Here is a 20992-nt window from a genome sequence, read left to right as displayed (position 1 = left end):
TTAAGCACCAGGGTCAAAGAGCTTTTTCAGAGATTTTTTCCATTTTCAGAAGAATGGTGGTTTTACTACTACTGTATGGTAAACCACCATGCAGTAAACTTACTACATGAAAACTAATTAAAAAAAATGCAAAGATATGAAATATCACAAAAAAAAGACCACAGATGGTTACAAAGTTCACTTTAGTTAAACTGTACACTCTCTATCGTAGTCAGTGCAGTAAACAGCTCTTCTGCTTCCCTCAGGATTAATTTGCTTCCCAATGGAACATTAAAGATCACCAATGTAACCAGACAGGATGCAGCCAGCTACACGTGCATCGCTAAGAACCAGTTTGGAACAGCAAGTACAACTGGAAGGCTACTCGTCACTGGTGAGTCCATCTTTTCTCCATCAACAACTTCCTAAAAAACAAGATCACCTTTCATTGAACTTTCAATAGAGGCAAACCATTTTTTGTCCATGTATGACTTGAGGATAGCCTAATTACAGCCAAGCTTATTGTTTATTGATATGGCTGGTTTACATTATGCAAAATAGAAGGATTATCCATTATGCTTGATTTAGTTAAAGGTCATTATTTATTACTGCAGTGACACAACACATTTATGTAGTCCTCCAGTTTAATATGTTGTGTGTCTAGCCACCTGACTTATTTTTCTCATTAGCTTCTATTCTTCTCATGCCCTGACAGTTGGACCATTTAATGTAATAGATTTTAATTAATGTGACCTTTCCTCAACATACTCTGAGGCCTCCAATCCACCACAGCCACCAGTGGGAATGTGCTCTTGCCTCTGTAATCCTGCTTCAAACATTTTTTTTTTCAAAGTGATCCTGGAACATAAAGTGCAAATTGGAGATGTCATTAAATGTTGCTAATGGACAGGCTTGGAATTTAAGTGTGTATTAAAATCAGACAAAAAAAAATCTACACACACACATCCATGGTTCATTTAATTCTTAATTGTGGTGACATGATTTAGCCAAGAACTGGAGAAGGATGGAGGTTGCAGGGGTCACAGTGGTGTTAAAGGTTCCTGTGGCAGAGAGATTAACATGCGTACGCTGTCATCTGTTGTCTGGCCAGAGCCCACCAGAATCACCATGAGGCCTACTAACATGGAGATTATTGTTGGCGAGAGCATCGTGTTACCCTGCCAGATTGCCTGCGATCCAGCTCTGGATGTCTCTTTCTCATGGGCATTCAACGGCCAGCTCATCGACTTCCAGCATGACAGTGATCATTTTGAAAGAGTGGGCGGGGTGAGTCATCTCAGCCATTAAACCCAGCTACTTTCTGCCTATTCTGGGATTAATTGGGACATACTGTGTGATGTGCAAGGGTGCGCTCCAGTGCCCTGCTGAGGGCTTCTTAGACACCAAGCAGAGAAATGTACGCCAAGACTTGTCCATTTGAAAAGTTTCCCTGTGGTTGTGGACAGAATATCAAAAAGATAGAGATATTTATGACGAATAGGTTTCATTCTTTCATTCATATGCTGTTACAGCCTCAGTGAATGGCATTGTCATGTCATTAAATGGGATCCCTACCTTTTGCATTGGCTGTTAGAGCTGCCATGTGTTATGCTTCTAAAACTATATTGGTGAAATGGCATTTCGATCATACAGAGGGTCTTTGTTAATAAAGTCTTTATACTTTTCATCCCTTTGACTTCTAATTCTCGTACCTCAAGGGAGAACATTTTCTTATCATCTCCCTCTGCCATAATTGAATTTGCATACCTATTTATGAATCGTGAGCCTCGAAATAATTAAGTAATGAGCTGGCTGGCAGTCACCAAGGGTGGCCTGGCACCAGTAAATGTTCATTTGAAATCGTTACGCCTTGAAATAATACTGTAAGTGATGACGCTTTGTCCCTTTATTTGTTTTGATGAAGGGCAAAGTCAGTTGTTCAGTTGTACCTTCCACACTTTTGCTTTTTATCATGTTATTTATCATTCAGTGTCGACACTCTGATCACTGCCACGCGCATCTTAAAGGCTGACTTTGTATCTGAATGACTTCACAGTATTATGGACAAGCCAAATTCACACTGTACCTCTACGACTGTAAAAGGCAATTACTAATGACATTGAACTGTGCTTAGGCATATAATGAGATATATTTTTCATGGAATCTGTTTCCCCTGTCCAAAGAGATTACCAGCCCCCTACTCAACAGCTTCTGATGAATGAATTAACATAATTAAAGCAAATCTGCTTCATCACCTCTTTCCTGCCAAGGCAGGAGGCCTTGCTCTCAATCGTAAGCTCCCGGGTCAGCCAGGTGGCGACTGACATTGGAGACAAAATCAGACAATGGCAAATGGCTTGAACAAACTGTCAGGTGAAAGGAGAGGTGATGAAAGGAAGAGGAAGAGAGAAAAAAGAGGAGGAGAGGTTGTCTCCTTAGCTCGTAGCTGCATAGAAGTGCCATTCAGCTCGGTTCTGCTTTGTCGGATGCTACAGAAAGGTGGAGATCCAGGGGCATTCATGCCCAGTTGTTGCAGAGTGGAGCTATGATCACCAGCCAGTGGAAGTGATGAAATCTGCTGTGACTGCAGCAGGTCTTAACCTGGCTCTCCTCCAGGGGACTCATTTCTAAGGCAACAGACTCCTTTTCACAGGCTGACAAGCTTTGTGACAGGCCACTCCAAGAGATGACTTTTAGGAGGTAGAATCCCATACACAATCAAAATGATAACATCCTAATAGTGTCTGGATAAAATGTGTTAATACAACACAGCAAATTACTTTTTACTGGTTGATGGCATAGATATTGTACTGTATGAAATCAATGGATAATGATATTCTAGATGCTGTTATGGTCAGAGTATCTCACCAGAAGACCAGAAAACCAGCAATGAATAGAGCCCACGAAAGCAATCTGATCAGTCACACTATGCAGGATGGATCTAATAATATTGTGGTTCGAGTCTGTGCCAGACTATATGATGGCAATTTTTTTGTCATATTGGATTGCATGAAAAAAGCAAAGTTTTGTCTATAGTTAGCAATGTGCACTTTTAAAAAACTATATTTAGAAACAGCACATCAAATATATATACCAGCGTCATATCGACAAGTATGAAGCATGTGCATGGGCACAGTCTTTGCAATTTAGTGTAACTGTCAGATAGAGCTGGTTTTCAGACATGGACCGTACTACTAACATATCGAAATGTAAGAACTGAGGTCTAAATTTCAAACAAATTTCAGAGAATTTTTACACAAGATATTTTTGGTCACCGCAGCTCAAAATTTGTTGTATGATTTAGGCCCACCATTTTGGATTCATGGCCAAAGACATCTTTCCCCCATACCTGCCAACTTTTATCTGGGACAGTCCAGATGTTCATGGTATAGAAGGCTGTAAGTGTTGTGGTTGTAGCCAAACTCTGATATAGCATATTTCCCTGAGCCACAGAGCTCCATTGTTTTCCATAATTAAAATGTGTTTCTTCATTATGATGAACATGGCCACTGTAGTTTTTTTTTGATGAATCCTACTTACTGTACACTGTCTGTACTTTATAGTCATTATCAAATGTGTAATCAGCAGCTGAACGCAGTCCTCAACAAATGAACTGTTTATTACTGCTTGATTAACGTTTGCCCAAACACTACGGTGCCTAGCTGTTTCACCTAATAATTTAGGCTTGAAAGTGAAACTGTATGCTATAATTATTTGTTTCTGAGAGCTCCACACTGTGTAGGTTTTTTTTTTTAAGAATTGAAAACTGGACTAAGGCATTGTTGCTTTTTTCATGGGATTTATTCACATTAAGATAGATATAGAGTGTCATATGCTTTGTCCTTTACAATGTCTCATTCATGCAGTTATAAATAATATGACTATCCTTAAACAGATGAGAACGTTTACAATATTTGATGTGATGTCCGTGGTCACCACATGTATGCAGCTTGTGTAAAATAATATTTGCTCCTTACACAGGGCGTTATACTCATATCTTGATGGGGTTTATGTAATTACAGAGTAATTAGGATTGTCTTGCCAATTAACTGTACCGTGTTTGTCTTGTGTGTCCTGTGTGTAGCTGCTAGCTGTTTGCAGGAGGTTTGGGGGCCGGTTGGTTGGGCAGCACCTGAAGGACAGCCAATAGCATTGTTTGTGCAGAATACATCTGCCATGTCTGTTGCTTGTGTTTGAAGAGATGGAAAAATCAGGGGCCTGGGGATGAAGCGATTATGGAAAGCATTAGAAATGTTATAACATCCCAGAGCCAAAAACTACATCTCTTACTTGCCTTCATTTCAACAATAATGTTTATTTTTTTAGAGTATATCAGGAGATTTGATGATTCGTAACATCCAGCTGAGCCATGGAGGGAAGTATGTCTGTGTTATTGACACAGATGTGGAGAGCTTGTCCACCTCTGCCATCTTGGTTGTCAAAGGTAAGGGCACCAGTTGTATTCTAACACTTGTTTTTTACCCTACTAAATGAATGGTACATAGCATTTTTACCATAATGTGGCATAAAAGCATCTGTCCAAAGAAATTTGACAAAGAAAGATGTGAAAAATCCCTGAGACTTCCTCTAAAGTGCAGAAAAGCAAACATTACTACTGCTCCAGTAAGAGTTCTGTTAGATTCTGTTTACAATGTATGTGCTGCTGAAATGTAAAAATGGCACGCAGACACACACTCACTGGCACGTGTGACTCTGTGCCCAGCTGAGGCAGCTTCGTTGATATGTGCTCGGTGTATCTTGCACGTTGTACAGGCTTTTCTCTGCTGATTTACATTGGTATTCATGCCCTTAACAAACTGTAATAGCTGTCCCAGGTGCTTTGAGAAGGCAATGTTTATCGCAGAAATGACTATAATTGGTTCATTTACACATTGGCAAAATATCATGGAAAATATTTGAATAATGGAGCAGTAGAGCAAACGGCAGCAACATGGTAAAGCCAGAGCGTGTGACAGGCACAAACACTCGCCTCTTTCATTCTCTCTCTACTGACTCTTCTGTTATTTTTCTCACTGGTGTCTCCTCCCTCTTGCAGCCCTGCTTTCTTTTTCTAATAAATGATGCCATGCAGTTGGCACCTGCATGCACACACCACACCAGTAATTATAGGAAGTGTGGTAATCTTTGTGTGTAACAAGTTGCAGAAGACTTTATGAGTTGGATGAGGTGGCACTGCTTGCAATTTGTGGTAACCTCAGGTTTGCCCTCCCTGTTGTTTGACTGATTTAGGTCCACCAGGTCCTCCAGACAAGGTAGCAGTAGAGGAGATCACCGACAGCACGGCCCAGCTCTCCTGGACCCCTGGAAGGGACAACGGCAGCCCCATCACCGGCTACATCATCCAGGCCCGGACGGCCTTTACCGTAGGCTGGCAGGCTGCTGACACAGGTAGCCCCAAACACTCCCCCCGTCCTCCCTTTTGTGGTGCAGTAGTCTGATTTTGTAAGTGTCAAATTTCTACATTGCAGTGCCAGAAGTGGTCAATGGGAACATGCTGACTGCCACAGTGGTGGGGCTAAACGCCTGGGTGGAGTATGAGTTCAGGGTGGTAGCCCGCAATATCGTGGGCCTGGGAGAGCCTAGCCCACCATCAGCCAAGACCAGGACAGAGGATGCCAGTATGTAAATTTAAACACTGAACTGCATGCACCAAAAGCATAGACAATAAGATGGACATTTGTTTGTGATTATAAAATTACTTCTCAAGTTTTCTGGGGTTTCTCAACATAAATTAAATGAGATTTTAATCATAGAAGAATGGATTATTCACCATAAAAACTATGTTGATTCTAATTTTATTATGCTTTGCATTCATAGTAATAATTCTATGTGATAGTAAGATGACAGTTCATTTACACTGCATTTGAGGTGGAAAAAATGACTGCCAATTACTGAATTACTCTGCTGAAAATATAAAATGTCACGACAGCTGTCCTGATGGGGTTAATGACTCATCCTGAGCACAACTGCTATGTTACAAATGATTACAATGCATACATTTGGTATTGTTGCATAATGGCTTACCTGTCTGGTGTTTAGAAAAACATTACACTATTACATAGTGACTGATCTTACGGTATTGTCATGAGACTGAAATAAATAAAGAGGTCCGAACCTGGGCCTTTTAATCTGTGCATAACATGCTCACAGCATCTTTCTATGTGAAGATGCACACACGTTGTACTGGCTGTATAACAGCGACAGGTTTTTGATAAAGTCAGAGGAAAGCATGTAACATGCGCTTGTGGGTAATAAACCTGAACATTAGGATTAAGGTTTCTGCAGTAATTGCACTCAAAGTTGCATTTATTGTGGTGAGACGCCAAATCACTAAGAGAAGTGAAAGAGGATAAATTTAGCATGCGAAAGGTTTTATGATGGAGAGATTTGTGTGTCCATGCTTCTGCCAATTAAAGTGATTTGTACACTTTTTTGAATGCTAATAGACCAATGTCTTTGCTTAATTGTGAAGCAAAGACTGACATGCTGACATCCTGCTTGCAGACGTATTTTATGTCATATAAACAGCTACGTTTTGTACAGAAAAGTGGCTTTACCCTCACTTTTACTTGGCATCACATTTTCCTGGGCAGCATGACACAGAGCCTGAAACAATGGAATGATTCTGAGTAACATTTAGGAGCTATATTATCTTTATAATGGAATTTCAAGGTCAGAATATACAACTACCACAGAAATGTAACAATGTTAGTTAGGTTTGGTATGGTGTTTTTGCTTCATTATATAGTCTTCAGTTCACAAACACACAGGTGCACATATGCATGCTAAAAATCCAGGGTTCCTGTTGTTCCCAGGAAATGAAAGCAGATTATGGTGAGACTTTGTGGTAAATACCAGGATCTCCTTTGCTGGCCTTCAGCTGTAACAGACAACCATACATGAGTAGCAGACATAAAAACTACATCAACTATTAGCTGATATGACATATTAAATGTGATGCTCCATTTACTAAGGAATACTATAAGGTAGTGCATGAGTGCTCCTCCACCTACGCTATCAGCTTTGTCATCACACTGCAGTGCAGAAACAGCTGAGTGCAAATGCCATTTGCAAAATGTTACTGTACAAATCTAGGCTTGCAGTTTGTGCATGGTGACATTTGGGCAAAATCAGTAATTCGCTGCTCTCTGAAATGTTTGTGTTTGCACACAGTGAAGGATTTGTAGAGTGTAGACGGTATCTACAGCAGGCAGCCTTGTCATAAAGCTACAAGTACAGTTGAGGCTTGTCATTGGGCTTTGTAAAGTGTGTTCTAATTGCTCCCTTCTGGGCTTTACCTCTCAGTTCCTGATACAGCTCCCACTGATGTCGGGGGCGGAGGCGGCACAAGGTCTGAATTAGTGATAACATGGGAGGTAAGTTATCTGTCACATTTTAGTGTTCTCTCCATCGCCGAGTAATGGTTTTGCTTAATTGTGCAGAATTGAACGTAGCAATTTTACGACCCACATTACAGCAAGAGACCTCTCCTCCAGCTCAGCTTCCAAGTGTCATTTCTCCCTCCAAAGGCAGGGACAGAGGGCACTCTCTTTAAAGAGTTTTGCACTTTAGCCCCAATTACATACCCATGCAAGAGGAAAAGATAAAGTAAAAGGTGACTGTGGAGTGTTCTGGGTGGCAACGGCAAAGAAAAGGGGCTGTGATTAATCGCAGAAGCCCTTGTGGAGCTACAGCTCAGAGATGGGCCTGTCTGTTTCTTTGTCTGTATGTGTTTTAATATCACTATAGTTTTGTGTTTCGCTCCCAGCCTGTGCCAGAGGAACTGCAGAACGGAGAGGGCTTCGGCTACATCATTGCCTTCAGGCCTGTGGGCACGGTCACATGGACTCGAGCAGTTATCTCCACGCCGGGTGTGGCACGTTATGTCTTCCGCAACGACACCATCCCTCCCTTCTCGCCTTTTGACGTGAAAGTGGGGGCGTACAACAACAGAGGGGAGGGGCCCTTCAGCTCTATTGCCATGGTGTACTCAGCAGAGGAAGGTACGGGACAGACTTCACAGCCCAGCACCAGGGTGATGCTTAAATAAGCTATAATCTCTGTCCTTACGACTGTCACCTTGAATAGTAATGATGAAATGACTTTTTTCCCAGTGCTGTTAGTTCCTTCTCTTCTCAAGCTGGGAATGCCAACTTGATATTAGTTATCATGCTGGTAGATTACAGGAAATCCTAGCAGGCACTTACCACACTGTGTTGTCAGGGAGGTATCCTGTTAATTGAATTTGTTGGACAGATAGTCTTTTCCTATGTCAGTCACAGATCCCATTAAAAGAGAGAAAGGGAAATAGCTTTTCAGTCAAACTACAGGCCTGTTCTGTGCCTTTGCTCTTATTGCTATTAGTGAGTGTGATGGTTGATGAGTCTCTGGGATTCTCACTAGCGCTCTATTTCTGCAGTCCCCAGTGTGGCTCCTAAGAAGGTTAAGGCTAGAAGTGTGTCTGCAGCGCAAATTGAAGTGAACTGGGAAGCTCTCCCTGCCATCCCTGAAAGAGTGCTTGGATATGAGGTATGTTATGACTCAATAAAAAATTATTTTCCTCTTTTTCAAATAACATGATAATTGGAGCCTTTTCTCTGTGGCTTGTTTATCAGCACCTAACCATCCTTTCATTGTTCTGTAAATGAGTTTGTCTCTTTTTTAGCTCAAAATATTCTCCCATATCTTCTTGTATATCTCTGCAAAGACTTTGTTTTAAGAGTAATAATATCATGAAAAGACCTCAACACATTGGCACACCAACAGCAAACCCACAAGAGGAAAATAAAATCCCTCATTCCTCATGCCCTATTCAATCTGTCACCTCTGGCCTTCGGCACAAAGCTCTCTAGTTGCCATAGCACTGGCCACATTGTCCTTTTAGAACAGAGCTCATTTCTTCAAACGCCGTCCTGAAGTGGATTTAACTCTCACTGAATCTCAATGGGCCCCCGACAGATCCACAGCTGTGGACTGCACGTACAGATCTGTATAAAAGTGTCGGTGTCCTTCCACTTAAAAAGGGAAAAACTACAATTTTCTCTGAATTAAGTTAAAACTGCCAAAAATAACTGACATCCACTGTTTTCCATCCCACATTTAATAGAGCAGACATGTTGCTTTTGAGAATGGCATAGGCAAAAATGTTTCACACCACGCCCTTCTGAGGCAGTCACTGCAATCAAACATCTGTAGCTCTCACTGAGATTTGTGCACTTCTCAACTCTTCTTGAGCAAACAGCTCCAATTCTCTCAGCTTTGACGGGTGCCTTCTCCCACCAGCGAGTTTCAGCTCTTTCCATACATATTCCAACTCCGACTACTTCAGAGCGGTCCATTGTTTTCGTCTCATCAATTCTTGGTGCTGTTAGATGGATATTTCAGGTTATTATCCTGTTGGAGGAGCGAAGACCTGCAACGGAGACAAAGTTCTGACACTGGGCTCTCTGTTTCCTCTCCAGGATGCCTTTGGTAATCTTCTGATTTCATTGTGTCCTGCACAGATTCAAGGCTCCCTGTGCCAGACGCAGCAAAGTAACCCCATAACATAAGAGAGCCCTCTGAGCTTCACAGGGGGGATGATAATGTTTTCTCTTGGAAAGCTTCATTTGTCTTCTCTGGTCTTCTGTGACCACAGAGCTGCTGTGACTTACCAACAACTTCTCAGTTTGTTTATCTATCCAAAGGACATTCTCCCAGATGGGTTTTTTTTTTCAAATCATTTTCAACTATTTGTAAGATTCACTTGTAATGTTCTGTTTCTTTAGACAAAAGTGAGCTCTGAGCAAAACAGACAAAAATCAGGATTTTTTTTCTTCCTGGGTCACTTACACTATGACCCACTAATGCCTTGTTTATATGACCAGGGTGGCTGAGAGGATGTAGACCAGTAAAAAATGTATTATTCTTCATCACTCCCTCCCTTTCTGGGATGCAAACAGCATTTCACATTTCATGATGGAATATGAATTTCAATAATGCAGTCAAATATACCATTTGACTCAGGCTTCAGGTTTGTTCGCGTGATCATGATGGTTTTTCCTCTGCAACAGGTTGTGTACTGGGAAGACGACACCAAGCCTGACACTGTCGGCAAAGTGCGCATATCTGGAAACTACACACTGGTTAATATCACGGGGCTGAATGCAAACACAGTGTACTACCTCTCCGTGGCTGCTTTCAACACGGCTGGCCCCGGGCCGCAGTCTGCGCCCATCAACGCCACCACAAAGAAACCACGTGAGTCTGTCCCCGTGTGCATTGAAATCATTTCTAAATGCTCGTCATTCATGAATCATGTCAGACATCGCACTGTCCTCAACATGATAGGCATTTCATTTCTTCAGCTTTGTGGATTGTGCTCAGAAAATGTTATCTGACAAAAGAGCTTGTGATTTACATTTCACTTCATAAAGAAACAAAGAAAAGCTGAGCCAGTGGGGTGAGTCGAACATAGCCGCAGTGACAATTTAGATTTTTATAATGCACAAAAGCCAAACTAGACAATTGTGCTACACAAGGTAGACCCTTGAAATTAAACAATTTCAGCCTACAGACATTTAGAAATATGAGTATACTTGTATCCACAGCATGCTCATATTTCATGACACCAAAAGGATTACAGCTCATCGTCCTTTGGTTGGAGCTATGTTTCATTTCCTGTGGTTGGAGTTTGCCTGCAGCAACTGCTGCCATACAGTGCTTGAGGCTACAGTTTTATTTGGGAGAATTCTGTGGAGGCTCTGAAGTTCATCACAGCACATCTTAACTTCATCACATGCAGATAGGCAAAACACAAACAAATTAAGTAAGTATCATTACTAATTTGATAACAGGTGCAGCATTTAGAAAATGTGATGGATTTTTTTTTGTCTACTACAGTGTTTATTTGGTTGTGTTTGTTTTCTGTTTCTTTTAATCTGGTTGTGTTTTCTGTCTGTGCTGTGTGTTTCTGTTTTGATTATGTTTTCTGTTTTTGCAGTATCTTTCTGTATTTGAATGTGGTTTCTCCACACTAAATGCTGCACAAGCGCTGTCAAATTGATGATGTTTTCTTCATTTGCTTGTGTTTTGTTCAATTTCATGTGTTTTTTTAAGCTGTGTTGAGCGCTCACGGCTACTGTAGAATTCACTCTGTCTCAGTTAGCAGGGGTGTTCTGCTGCAGCCACAGTTTGTTATTCAGGCCCAGCATGATGAGAGGGTTTTATATCACAGTCTTTCCAATTGAAGCTATTGTATAAACCAGGAATGGTAAATTGCTGCTCTATACACATGCATGCTATTGCAAAAATAAATAGCAATCGGAAATGGCTATGCATGTCTTGTTGAATACATGTGCCTCTGAATGTTTTTCCAGCTCCAGATCGGGCTCCGCTCAATATACAATGGACCATGATTGGCTCCATTCTCACATTGCACTGGGATCCTGTATTAGCCACAGAGACAGAGTCAAAGGTCACTGGATACTTGGTAGGTCCCAGTTCACTGCAGAGCTCTGGTTTCTCTTCAGAATCAACGATGATTTTTGCATTAGCTCATTTTTCTCCATCGCCCTGTCCTGCTTCAGGTGCTGTTGAAGAGAAACCGCTACAATGACATCAGCACAATCTGGACTAACAAAACCACTGTGGAGCTCAACCTCTCAGCCAGTGACAACTATCTCATTCACATCAAGGCGATGAGTGAGGGCGGCGAAGGTGTGGGCAGCGAACCCATCCACATCCACAAATTAAGTGAGTTCTCTTTCCTTCCTCACTAGGTTCACTAGCTTTTTGACCACTGATAAAGCTTGAGTGAGAATTCAATAATTCAGAGAGAACGTTTAATTTGGCTTCATTGCATCCTTTTCCAACCATACGTAATAGACTTATATCGAGTGCAAGAAAAGCAACCTTTTTAAAGATGCGTGTGTGGTGTCATCCATCTCTGCCATTGGGTTATTATTCCTTGTTGACTGTGTGCACAGCGCTGCAGCATATAAAGCAGTCCTGTGCTTCCATCCTGTTGCTGTGCAAAATTGCTCAGTTTGCTGCTATCCTCTCTGATATGATAGGAACTTTATCTTCTGAAGCTACTTAAATAGCCTTTCCTATTGAAAGGCAGTAATAATGTAGATATGGAAAAAATTCACAGTTGGGTTTTGATTCATGATTATTTGTCAGAAATTTGGAGGGTAGCACAACAGGGTGCAGGTTTTCTTCTTTTGATTGGAGGGGTATTTCTGGTTCTTCACGAGCTGCTCTGCTGGTTTTGGTTGCAGGCATGGGAGCGCGGGGCTCAGGAGCAAGCTGCCTTAGCCCGTTGTACAACTTCACAGTCCTCATCAGCGTGCTGCTCTGCTCTGTCTGGTGATGCCTAATCAGATCCTACAGAGCACCCTCCCTCCCTGTCCATCTCTTCAGTAGGCCTGTCCTATTTTAACCCTCCACTGGACTGGCACAAAGCCCGGGTTTCAGTGGCAGGACTGAGACCGGAAAGGACTGGACTGCACTGACCTTAAAGGGACCACACCACTTGTTTTAAAGGACCATCAGATAGAGACATGATGATTTATATGCATGATATCTTTGGGTATTTTTTCCACCATCATAAGTGCCACCATGCTTCAGCTTCATTTTTAAGTTGTCATGTCTACATGACTTATCTTCTTAGTATCTTTGGAGATACTAATGCCTTAAACCCCATTTTACACTTACAGTCCATACCAAAGTAGGTGACAGAGGCTGCTTGCTTTATGGTTTCTTTAACCTTATTAAGAAAATGTTTTGTACTCACAAGAATTTGTCTTTGCAAAATCAACAGAAACATTAACCTGTATATTCATTGGATGTATCCATATTTTCAGTATCTCAAAATGTAACCTTATAGGTTCAGGTAAACAAATTCTATATAAAATCAGCTAAACAATAAATAATAACCAGGCCTATACAGATTTATTGAAGCTTTTGCCAAAAGAAACATCCATTGTAGACTTAAACGTTTTACCAGGCTTTGCAAATATATGAACGATGCAGAGCAAATTGATCAACTATGCCTCAAAACCACTTATCTCTGCAGAATGAAATAATATTAAGTCTGTTTGAGAGCCACAGGCTCCGAAGCTTTAGGCTGCTCTACAGTACTCTGATAGATCTTGGCATTTTGCTCTCTATCTTATGCTCCTCTAAATAATGAATGACTATCAAACTCTACACTCTCACTCTAGAGAAAAAGCCGGAAATGCAGAGAATAGAGCTGTGTTGTGTTATTGTGTCAAGCAGATCCCATGTGTACTGTTCTTCCTCTACATTTAGATGACCTGTGTTCTAGATACGTATATCACATCACATAACATGTACCATCTACACCCCAAATGACCAGCTGGCTCAGTACGCAGTGGACTATAGGATAACAGTGCCTTCACTTGAGCTCAGTTTGATTTTTTTCTGTCTTTCCTTTTCAAATACCTTTGAAGAAAGGTTCATGTTGCCGAAGAGACATTGCTTGATTTTCTTTCTGTAGAAGTGAATTGCGAAGGACAGGAGAGCCAGATTGTAGAGTGAGCCCATTATTGGAAAAGGTATGCTGATTAAATTTTTAGTGAGACAAGTACACCAGAGCAGCTAAGACAAAAAGGGTTGGAAACTTTAGGAAATCCACAATGGATTAAAATATATGGTGAAATGTTTGCTCCCAGTATTTATGGTTTGTGGAATAATAACTGTATGACTCCATCCATAATCTATGAGCTATTAAGGCACCAGAATAATTGATACCAATACCACTGTGAAGGAACCATGACTGGAAGTGGAGTGAAAGGCACGGCTCTCATTTTATCACACCCCATCTCTGTCTTTTGGACACATACCAGACTGAACACTAGCAAGACAAGATGGCTACTCTGCCATGCTAACTACTTTTACTATAAAATACCTGCTTTTACTATGTGGATGAGTCTGTCAAAAGCCACCCAAGTAAGAGCCAAGGTGTGATTACTGGGGTCCTGACAATGTTCGTGTGGATGTGGAAGGATACAGTCAACTGAACTGCTACACATTACTGTGCCTTTGCTGAACATGGGGCTGTGGACGGTCATTAGTTCAGAGGCTGTCATCGTCTGTATGTTACACTCTCTATTCCCCACCCCACCACAAAGTCAAATGAAAGCACAAGGAACTGATGCAAGGTGACTGGATGTCCTCACTTAGCTGTCTGAACAGGTGTGCAGACCCCAGAGGCCTCGTAAAAAGTCCAAACAGCCGACATAATCAGGCTGTCCTATCTGCTCCTTGACTGGTTTCATAAAGCTCTGGGCTCGTTGATTAGACTGCTGCAGAGCAGTCAATGGGATATTGATTTTCCTGTCCAATTATTACAGCTGTCACATTTCAGCTGTTTGATTGACTGATGGCCACGTTCTTATTGCACTTGTTCTGTTGTGTTACACTCAGTGATGTTTCAAATGCCCTCTACTGCTTCAACCCCTATTAGACAGCTTCAAAGATATTCTTTTTTTGTTGTGTTTTGGATGGTTTTGCAAGAGATCTAAGTGTATTTGCTCAATTTTTCACAGATTTTTGTAGTGTAGTGGTAGATTGTGACTTTGAATTGGAGCAGTGACCTGACATTTATTGCCTGGTTTATTCTTTTGAGTTATATGTCATACACAACCCCTGTTGGGCTGTCGTGCAGTACTGTATCTTTCCTTCCAGCCACCTAAAAACCCAGTCACACCAGGATTTAAAACATTGAAATTTCATGGCATAATTGTGGGTAGATGCAATTGGCAATCGTCTACTTTGATTACTTTTTTGTGCCGTTGACCTGTCATTAAACTGTCATGACATTGCTTACCTTTAAGAAAACAGTCAGAGAGTACCAAATGGCAGGAGCTATTGTAGCTTACTAGCTGTATTGCTCCATCTACTTTTACCATATTTTCTGTGAAAGTATAGAATACTCCACAACAGAGGCATAGTCCTTTAGCATGTTAGGAACTGGGCTTTAGTGGTACAAATTTCTTAAAGAATCTCTGTGAACTTCATGTCCCTTTATATATAAGTGAGACAGTTAGCTTACTAACTGACAGTTTGCAAACTCTTTAGCTTTGAGTGTCTTTTGCAATCTGTGAACAAAATACCAGGGGCGAAGTTAATGGTACAGCACAGAGAAAATAAAAGGAAGCTCAGACACCCACTGTGAACTAGTATGTTCCCAGCTGTACAGTGTATTTAGCCATTAGCACAACAGCCACAGTTGTTCACAAATTAGACCACCAAGCCTTTAATAACTTCCGTTTCACAAAGACAGATGAATTTTACTGTGCCACTTCTGGTGTGACGGGGCCTGAACGCAGCTTGTGTGTGCAAATACTTGATCCAAGTGGTGTTAATATTTCATTTAATATCAAAATAAGGTGATCTTATAAGTAAATGGCAGGTTATTGATTTACATTGCTTAAATATGTGGCAGTTTTTCAAAGGTTAGCCTGTTTCTTAAGTCTGCTCATGCTCATAAGAAAACTATTGTTTATGGCCTTGTGCTTTAATAAGTGCTACAAAGAACAATCGAAAGAAAGTAAAGGAAGTGATCAGAGCCACCAGCTGGAATGGTTGAAATGCATTTATCACAGAACAACATAGGTTATCTCTTTATATCCACGAACCTGGTTCAGTTAGATTGGTTTCTGTGGTTAACGTTGCTAGAAAGGAGTGTTCCTGGTGTAGTGTAAATAGCTTGCATATATTTTTTAAACATGGCCATCAAAGACAACTTTATTGCTTTTATATAGTGTGTTCTCCAACCTTAATACTGGTGTATTAATCAATGATCTCTGTGAGATACTGACATGTAGAATTACATTTTCATATTGAAAAGTAACTGTTTTGTCTTGTATACTAAAATTGTGCATGTTAATCATTGTTTGTGAATTTGTGTTGGAGTTTTCTTTTTTAAAACTATAACTTAATAAAAATGTTTATTCCAGCCAGTGGTCCATTCAAATGCTTCTGCCAAACTGATCAACACATAGCTTTCTTTCTATTTAGAAATCCAGGTCTTAATAGCTCTAATTTCTGTAGCCTCAAGTCTCAACAGATCTGGTTATTTTATTGCAAATTGATGTGGATAATATGCACCTTGAAAGTACAAGCAGCTAATGCAGTTTGCATTACAGTTTTTTTTCAGTTGCTAATATAGTTTTAACAGCAGAACTCATTTTCTCAAAACACTTAACAGTTCATAGGACCACACATCCAAAGTGCAAAACACCTCACACACCCTGCAAAATGAAGCACCAAACCACACACAAAACTACAAAAACACTTATCAAAATCAAACATTTGCACCAAATGTTAAACACTTCTTTCACATTAACTGACTTTCTTTTCAGGAAACAACACACTGCTGTGCTAAATTCAAGGCCCATTTTTCTTTGGTGGCCTTTTACTTTAAAAAGGACTCTGTAGATCTGTTCAGCCAGGTGCTGTAGTGTGTTAATATACACGCCCACCAGAATGAACGATTGAGAAAATATTCTCAGAGACTAAAGTAGTTTGCAGATGATAAAAAGAGTCTCTGAGTTCATGTCCCAAGTTCTTTCTAACACTGTGACATCTTTACACCAGACTTCATTTATATAGAAGCAGATTCTGCATCCTCTTCTTTTCCCGGACAGCTCTGTTACGCAATCTGCTCTGTATACCTGGAAACCCACTATTTGTATCTGTCTGAGATGGAGCTTCTGAGCCAAGTCTCCATGAAGCATAGAACAGCAGAGTGTGAGAAGTCAGAGTTAGTCCGGTTAACGAGAAGGAGTTCATCCATTTTGTTGCCTAGAGAGTGGAGATTGGCTAGATGGATAAACCATTTTGGAAAGAGATAAAACATGCAACGATGCAATGTTTGCTTTTGCTAGAGATCTGTAGAATTTAGCATTTTGTGTTTATGGTTTTGGGAAACTGAATCGATGATTCTGTAATTATGTATAAATAATAATGAAAAACTGTAACAATTAAGCAATAAGGTGTTTTGCCAGTTGGCACAACACACATACACACACACACACACACACACACTCATCTTAAGTCCTTGGGCCAAATGTCAGAATTAAGTTTTGAGAGTTGTATCATTTTATTTACATTGGTATTAGAAGTTTAATTGTTTTTAATGAAAATGAACAAAAACTGACTGACAGACCAAAAACCCCGGGGGCAGAAAGTATTGTTCATGCTGGGAGAACTGGTTTGCTTCTGAGTCTGTGGACAAATGATGAAGCTGCTGAGTTTGCAATGTGGATTTTATTTAATCAGAATTTGCAGACAACAGGGTGCATATGGTGCTGTGCACACTGCACAGAGATGAAATGGAGATTGGGGCCTGAACAGGGTCCCAACAGCAAGCATTTCCCTTGGGCCTCCTAAGAGATTAATCCAACCATGCTGAACAATTTTTTTTTAAATAATTATCACAATATTACAAATGGTATATTTTCCAATAGCATCATGTTTTAAGGTGGTCTGTGTATACATTTCATATAAAATAATCAAGCTGTTGTACAAACCAAATGAATTGTCATTCAGTTTAACAAAGATAAAAAAAACTGTTTGTTTGGAGTTATTTAACTGGTTGCCAATTATACAGAAATAATTAAATTGTAAGATAATTCTTTGATTTGATTTTGATTTGATTTATTCTTTCAAGCATGTAAAGACAGTTGATATGTCAACACACATAATTTTACACATATCCAACAAATGCTAATCCAATATAAATTTGCTTATACCTAGTACATGCTTGAATGGAGTAGGAAGAAGTCAGACTTATCCAGTCCTACCCCATGACATCATGGGGTAGGACTGTTGTTTGGAGTTATTTAACTGGTTGCCAATTATACAGAAATAATTAAATTGTAAGATAATTCTTCATCAAGATGATATGAACATTTTACTCCAAAAAGATAAATGGTATTATCATGATGTGAAATAAAGCTAGGTTGATTTTTGAAGTCAGCCCAAAGACTTAGACCAGATCAAGTCTAGAAAGTTACTTTCGGCTTTTCCTGTTTAGGGGTCGCCACAGCAAATCATCATACTGACAACTCGCATGTTGACATTTGGCATGTATTCTACGCCTGATGCCCTTCCGGACACAACCTGAATTCGAACCCGGGGGGCACCACGATGAGAGCACTGCGCCTTAACCATTAGCCTACCAGGGGCATAAGATCTAAAGGGCATTAATACTGAAACCAAGACTAAATTTGATGTAAATTTGTAAATCTACAAGTGATCAATGGATTTCTTAAACATAAATGAAGATACCCCTAAGCATCCTAATATGTATAGAAACTAGCCTGACAACATACAAGTTTTTTACAGGTCAGATACATGATAATATTTGTGATTGTAGGTAGAAATTGCACCTAACTTCAGTACTATGTCCCATTATATGAACTACATACAGTACTACATTTTAAAGTATTAGAAGACCAGATCTATAAACTTTGCTATGAAATAATTCATAGTAATCAACTGGCAGAAATTATATTAAATATCAAGTGAAATCAGATGATTAATTGAGATGTATTAACTAACTCTATTGAATTTGTGACATCACAGCAATGCTTCATTGAATTAAAGATGCCTCATTCCCTAATCTGAAACAAGAATTGCAGAAAGTCTCTGCTTGTGGGATTCACACATGAGTGGCAACCATGCCTTTTAAGTCAGTGAGATCTAAACAGAATTATTTTATGGCACAGTAGTTTGTAGAGCAAAGGAGTGTTTCAGAATATAATCACCTGATTCATCAAATCACAGCTTTGCACTGCTTTCTCCACTGTGCATTTTCCCCACCATTAGCCCCACACAGCTATCTATGAAGCATAGATGTTTCTGTATATATGACCAGGGGATGTCTTTAGATAATACATAAGGAATGTGATATGAACTCCTGCTTAGGTAATACAAAAAGTTGCTCATCTGCTTTCACTCTTTGTCTACCTCTTTGTTGGTTTTTACAATATCTTTGAAGATATTGTAATTTTGTAATTTATTATGCATGCAAATGATTACCAGTGGAAGTCCTGTTGTAATGAGAAATATATGAAAGCTTCTTTTTGTAGAGCACCACCGTTCATGCTCTCCTGGTCTAGTCTAGTTTTTCAAAGTGGCATTTCCTTCAGCTGAAGAAATTATTTTTAAAATAAATACTCAAGTGAAAGAATTTCAAAATTAAATTAAAACTTCCTCTGCAGTAGTAGGGTAGCCCTAATCAATGCACTGAAAGTTGTTTGCAGAGTACATTTATCACAGAGGAGGTGTGCATGAAGAACTCTGGACATTTTGAACAGACTGATGCTGCTATGATATTTAAATCAAATCAAATTTTATTTGTATAGCATCAAATCACAACAAAAGTCAACTCAGGACACTAAGTAACCTTACTGTTATTACTATTATTACAGAGGGAAAACCCAACAAATCCCTCTTGAGCAGCACTTGGTGACAGTGGGGAGGAAAAACTCCCTTTAACGGAAGAAACCTCCGACAGACCCCAGCTCTTGGTGGGCAGCCTTCTGCCTCGACTGATTGGGGTGAGTGGATAGAGGAGAGACAAAAGAAGAAAAGTAACAAGACACAACAAACAATCAATCACTGGGCAGGTTGATGTGGCTGGTGACTGCTCGTCAGAAACATGGAGCTCCAGAGCCAGGGCTACCTGTAGAAAGGTACAGGGAGAGAGAGAGGACACACTAAAGCAGTTCTAGAGACTTGGTTTATTTGTGATTTAAAGGATATATCCTGGTCAAAAATGACTCCAAGGTTCCTCACAGTAGTACTGGAGGCAAGAGCTATGTCATCTAAAGCAACTATATGATTACACAGCAGATTTCTAAGGTTTTCAGGCTCAAGCACAATGACAGTTTTGTCAGAGTTTATAAGTAAGAAATTACAAGTCATCCAGGCCTTTATGTCTTTAAGACATGCTTGAGTATCATTTGCAGAGCAATGGAAATTTATGCTGTGCTTCCTGATAATATTGCCTAAAGGGAGCATGTATAAAGTGAAGAGAATTGGACCTAACACGGAGCCCTGTGGAACGCCGTGACTAACTTCAGTCTGTGCAGAAGATGTTAGAGTTGCTCACAGAAGTGAGTAGATAAACCAGACTCAGGAGTCAGCACTCTCAGTTCAAGGCAAGGGATTTATTAGATTCGTAGCTAGTGAGCAGGATAGTTCAGACCCTCGAGGTTGGCGAGAAGCAGTAAGTGGGGACTTGTCTGTTCACAGGAGGCATAGAGCAGTCGGTGAGTAGCAGTGATGAGAGGAGGAGGATGTGGCAGGTTGAAGTCTCGGGTCTTAACAGCAGGACGGGTAAGAGCGGCATGGTGTAGCTTGAAAGAGGTAGTCTGAGGCAGCAGGTTCTGATAACAGGAAGGACAGGAACAGAGTGAGTGCAACCGAGGGATGGCAGACTGACTGACCTGAGAGTTGAGGAGCAGTGTGCCGGTCCTGGGAGACGAGGAGGAGGTAACAGGTAAATAGAGGAGACTCAGGGACGGGTGGTCAGAGATCTTTGTAGAAGCAGAATGGGTGTCAGTACTAGGAGATGAAGTGTTGTGGCAGAAGTCTGTAACGAACTGGCACTGTGGAAGTCTCTTCCCAGCCTTTAAGTAAGAGGTGGCTGATGGGCAAATGATCGCAGTTGTGGAATTCAGTACAGGTATGTGCCATGCCTGAGACAGATTACCTGCAAAAAGAAGAGGGAGAGAGAGAGAGAGAGGGAGAGAGGGACAAGCCTGACAGAAGATTCATCATTAACATGAACAAATTGAAATCTTTCTGACAGGTAAGATTTGAACCAGCTTAGTGCAGTTCCTTTAATCCCAATAACATGTTCAAGTCTCTGTAGTAAAATGCTGGTTTAATTGTGTCACATAATCCTTTTTAAGTTAAAAGTGTATAAAAAAATCTGAAATCCTGAAGAAAAACAATGACATTTTTTCAGGTG

At 40.4% G+C, this 20992-nt stretch overlaps 1 protein-coding gene across 1 annotated transcript in view; it reads left to right on the top strand.

The window, feature by feature from the left end:
* cntn3b (contactin 3b) overlaps nucleotides 1-15914 on the top strand; it is a 77039-nt gene extending 61125 nt beyond the window's left edge. The window contains exons 12-23 of the mRNA XM_020592993.1: nucleotides 246-373; nucleotides 1091-1266; nucleotides 4306-4423; nucleotides 5230-5388; nucleotides 5469-5618; nucleotides 7306-7376; nucleotides 7769-8003; nucleotides 8420-8529; nucleotides 10053-10239; nucleotides 11358-11470; nucleotides 11568-11733; nucleotides 12261-15914. Of these exons, the coding sequence (XP_020448649.1) occupies nucleotides 246-373; nucleotides 1091-1266; nucleotides 4306-4423; nucleotides 5230-5388; nucleotides 5469-5618; nucleotides 7306-7376; nucleotides 7769-8003; nucleotides 8420-8529; nucleotides 10053-10239; nucleotides 11358-11470; nucleotides 11568-11733; nucleotides 12261-12352 (1705 nt within the window). The 3' untranslated portion in view covers nucleotides 12353-15914. The remainder of the gene's footprint in view (nucleotides 1-245; nucleotides 374-1090; nucleotides 1267-4305; nucleotides 4424-5229; nucleotides 5389-5468; nucleotides 5619-7305; nucleotides 7377-7768; nucleotides 8004-8419; nucleotides 8530-10052; nucleotides 10240-11357; nucleotides 11471-11567; nucleotides 11734-12260) is intronic.
* The last annotated feature ends 5078 nt before the right edge of the window (nucleotides 15915-20992 follow it).

The sequence above is a fragment of the Monopterus albus genome, unplaced genomic scaffold, assembly GCF_001952655.1.
Source record: "Monopterus albus unplaced genomic scaffold, M_albus_1.0 scaffold18.1, whole genome shotgun sequence".
Classification (NCBI taxonomy): Eukaryota; Metazoa; Chordata; class Actinopteri; order Synbranchiformes; family Synbranchidae; genus Monopterus; species Monopterus albus.
The sequence above is the reverse complement of the archived record's forward strand: the minus strand, read 5'-3'. Positions and strand labels throughout refer to the sequence as shown.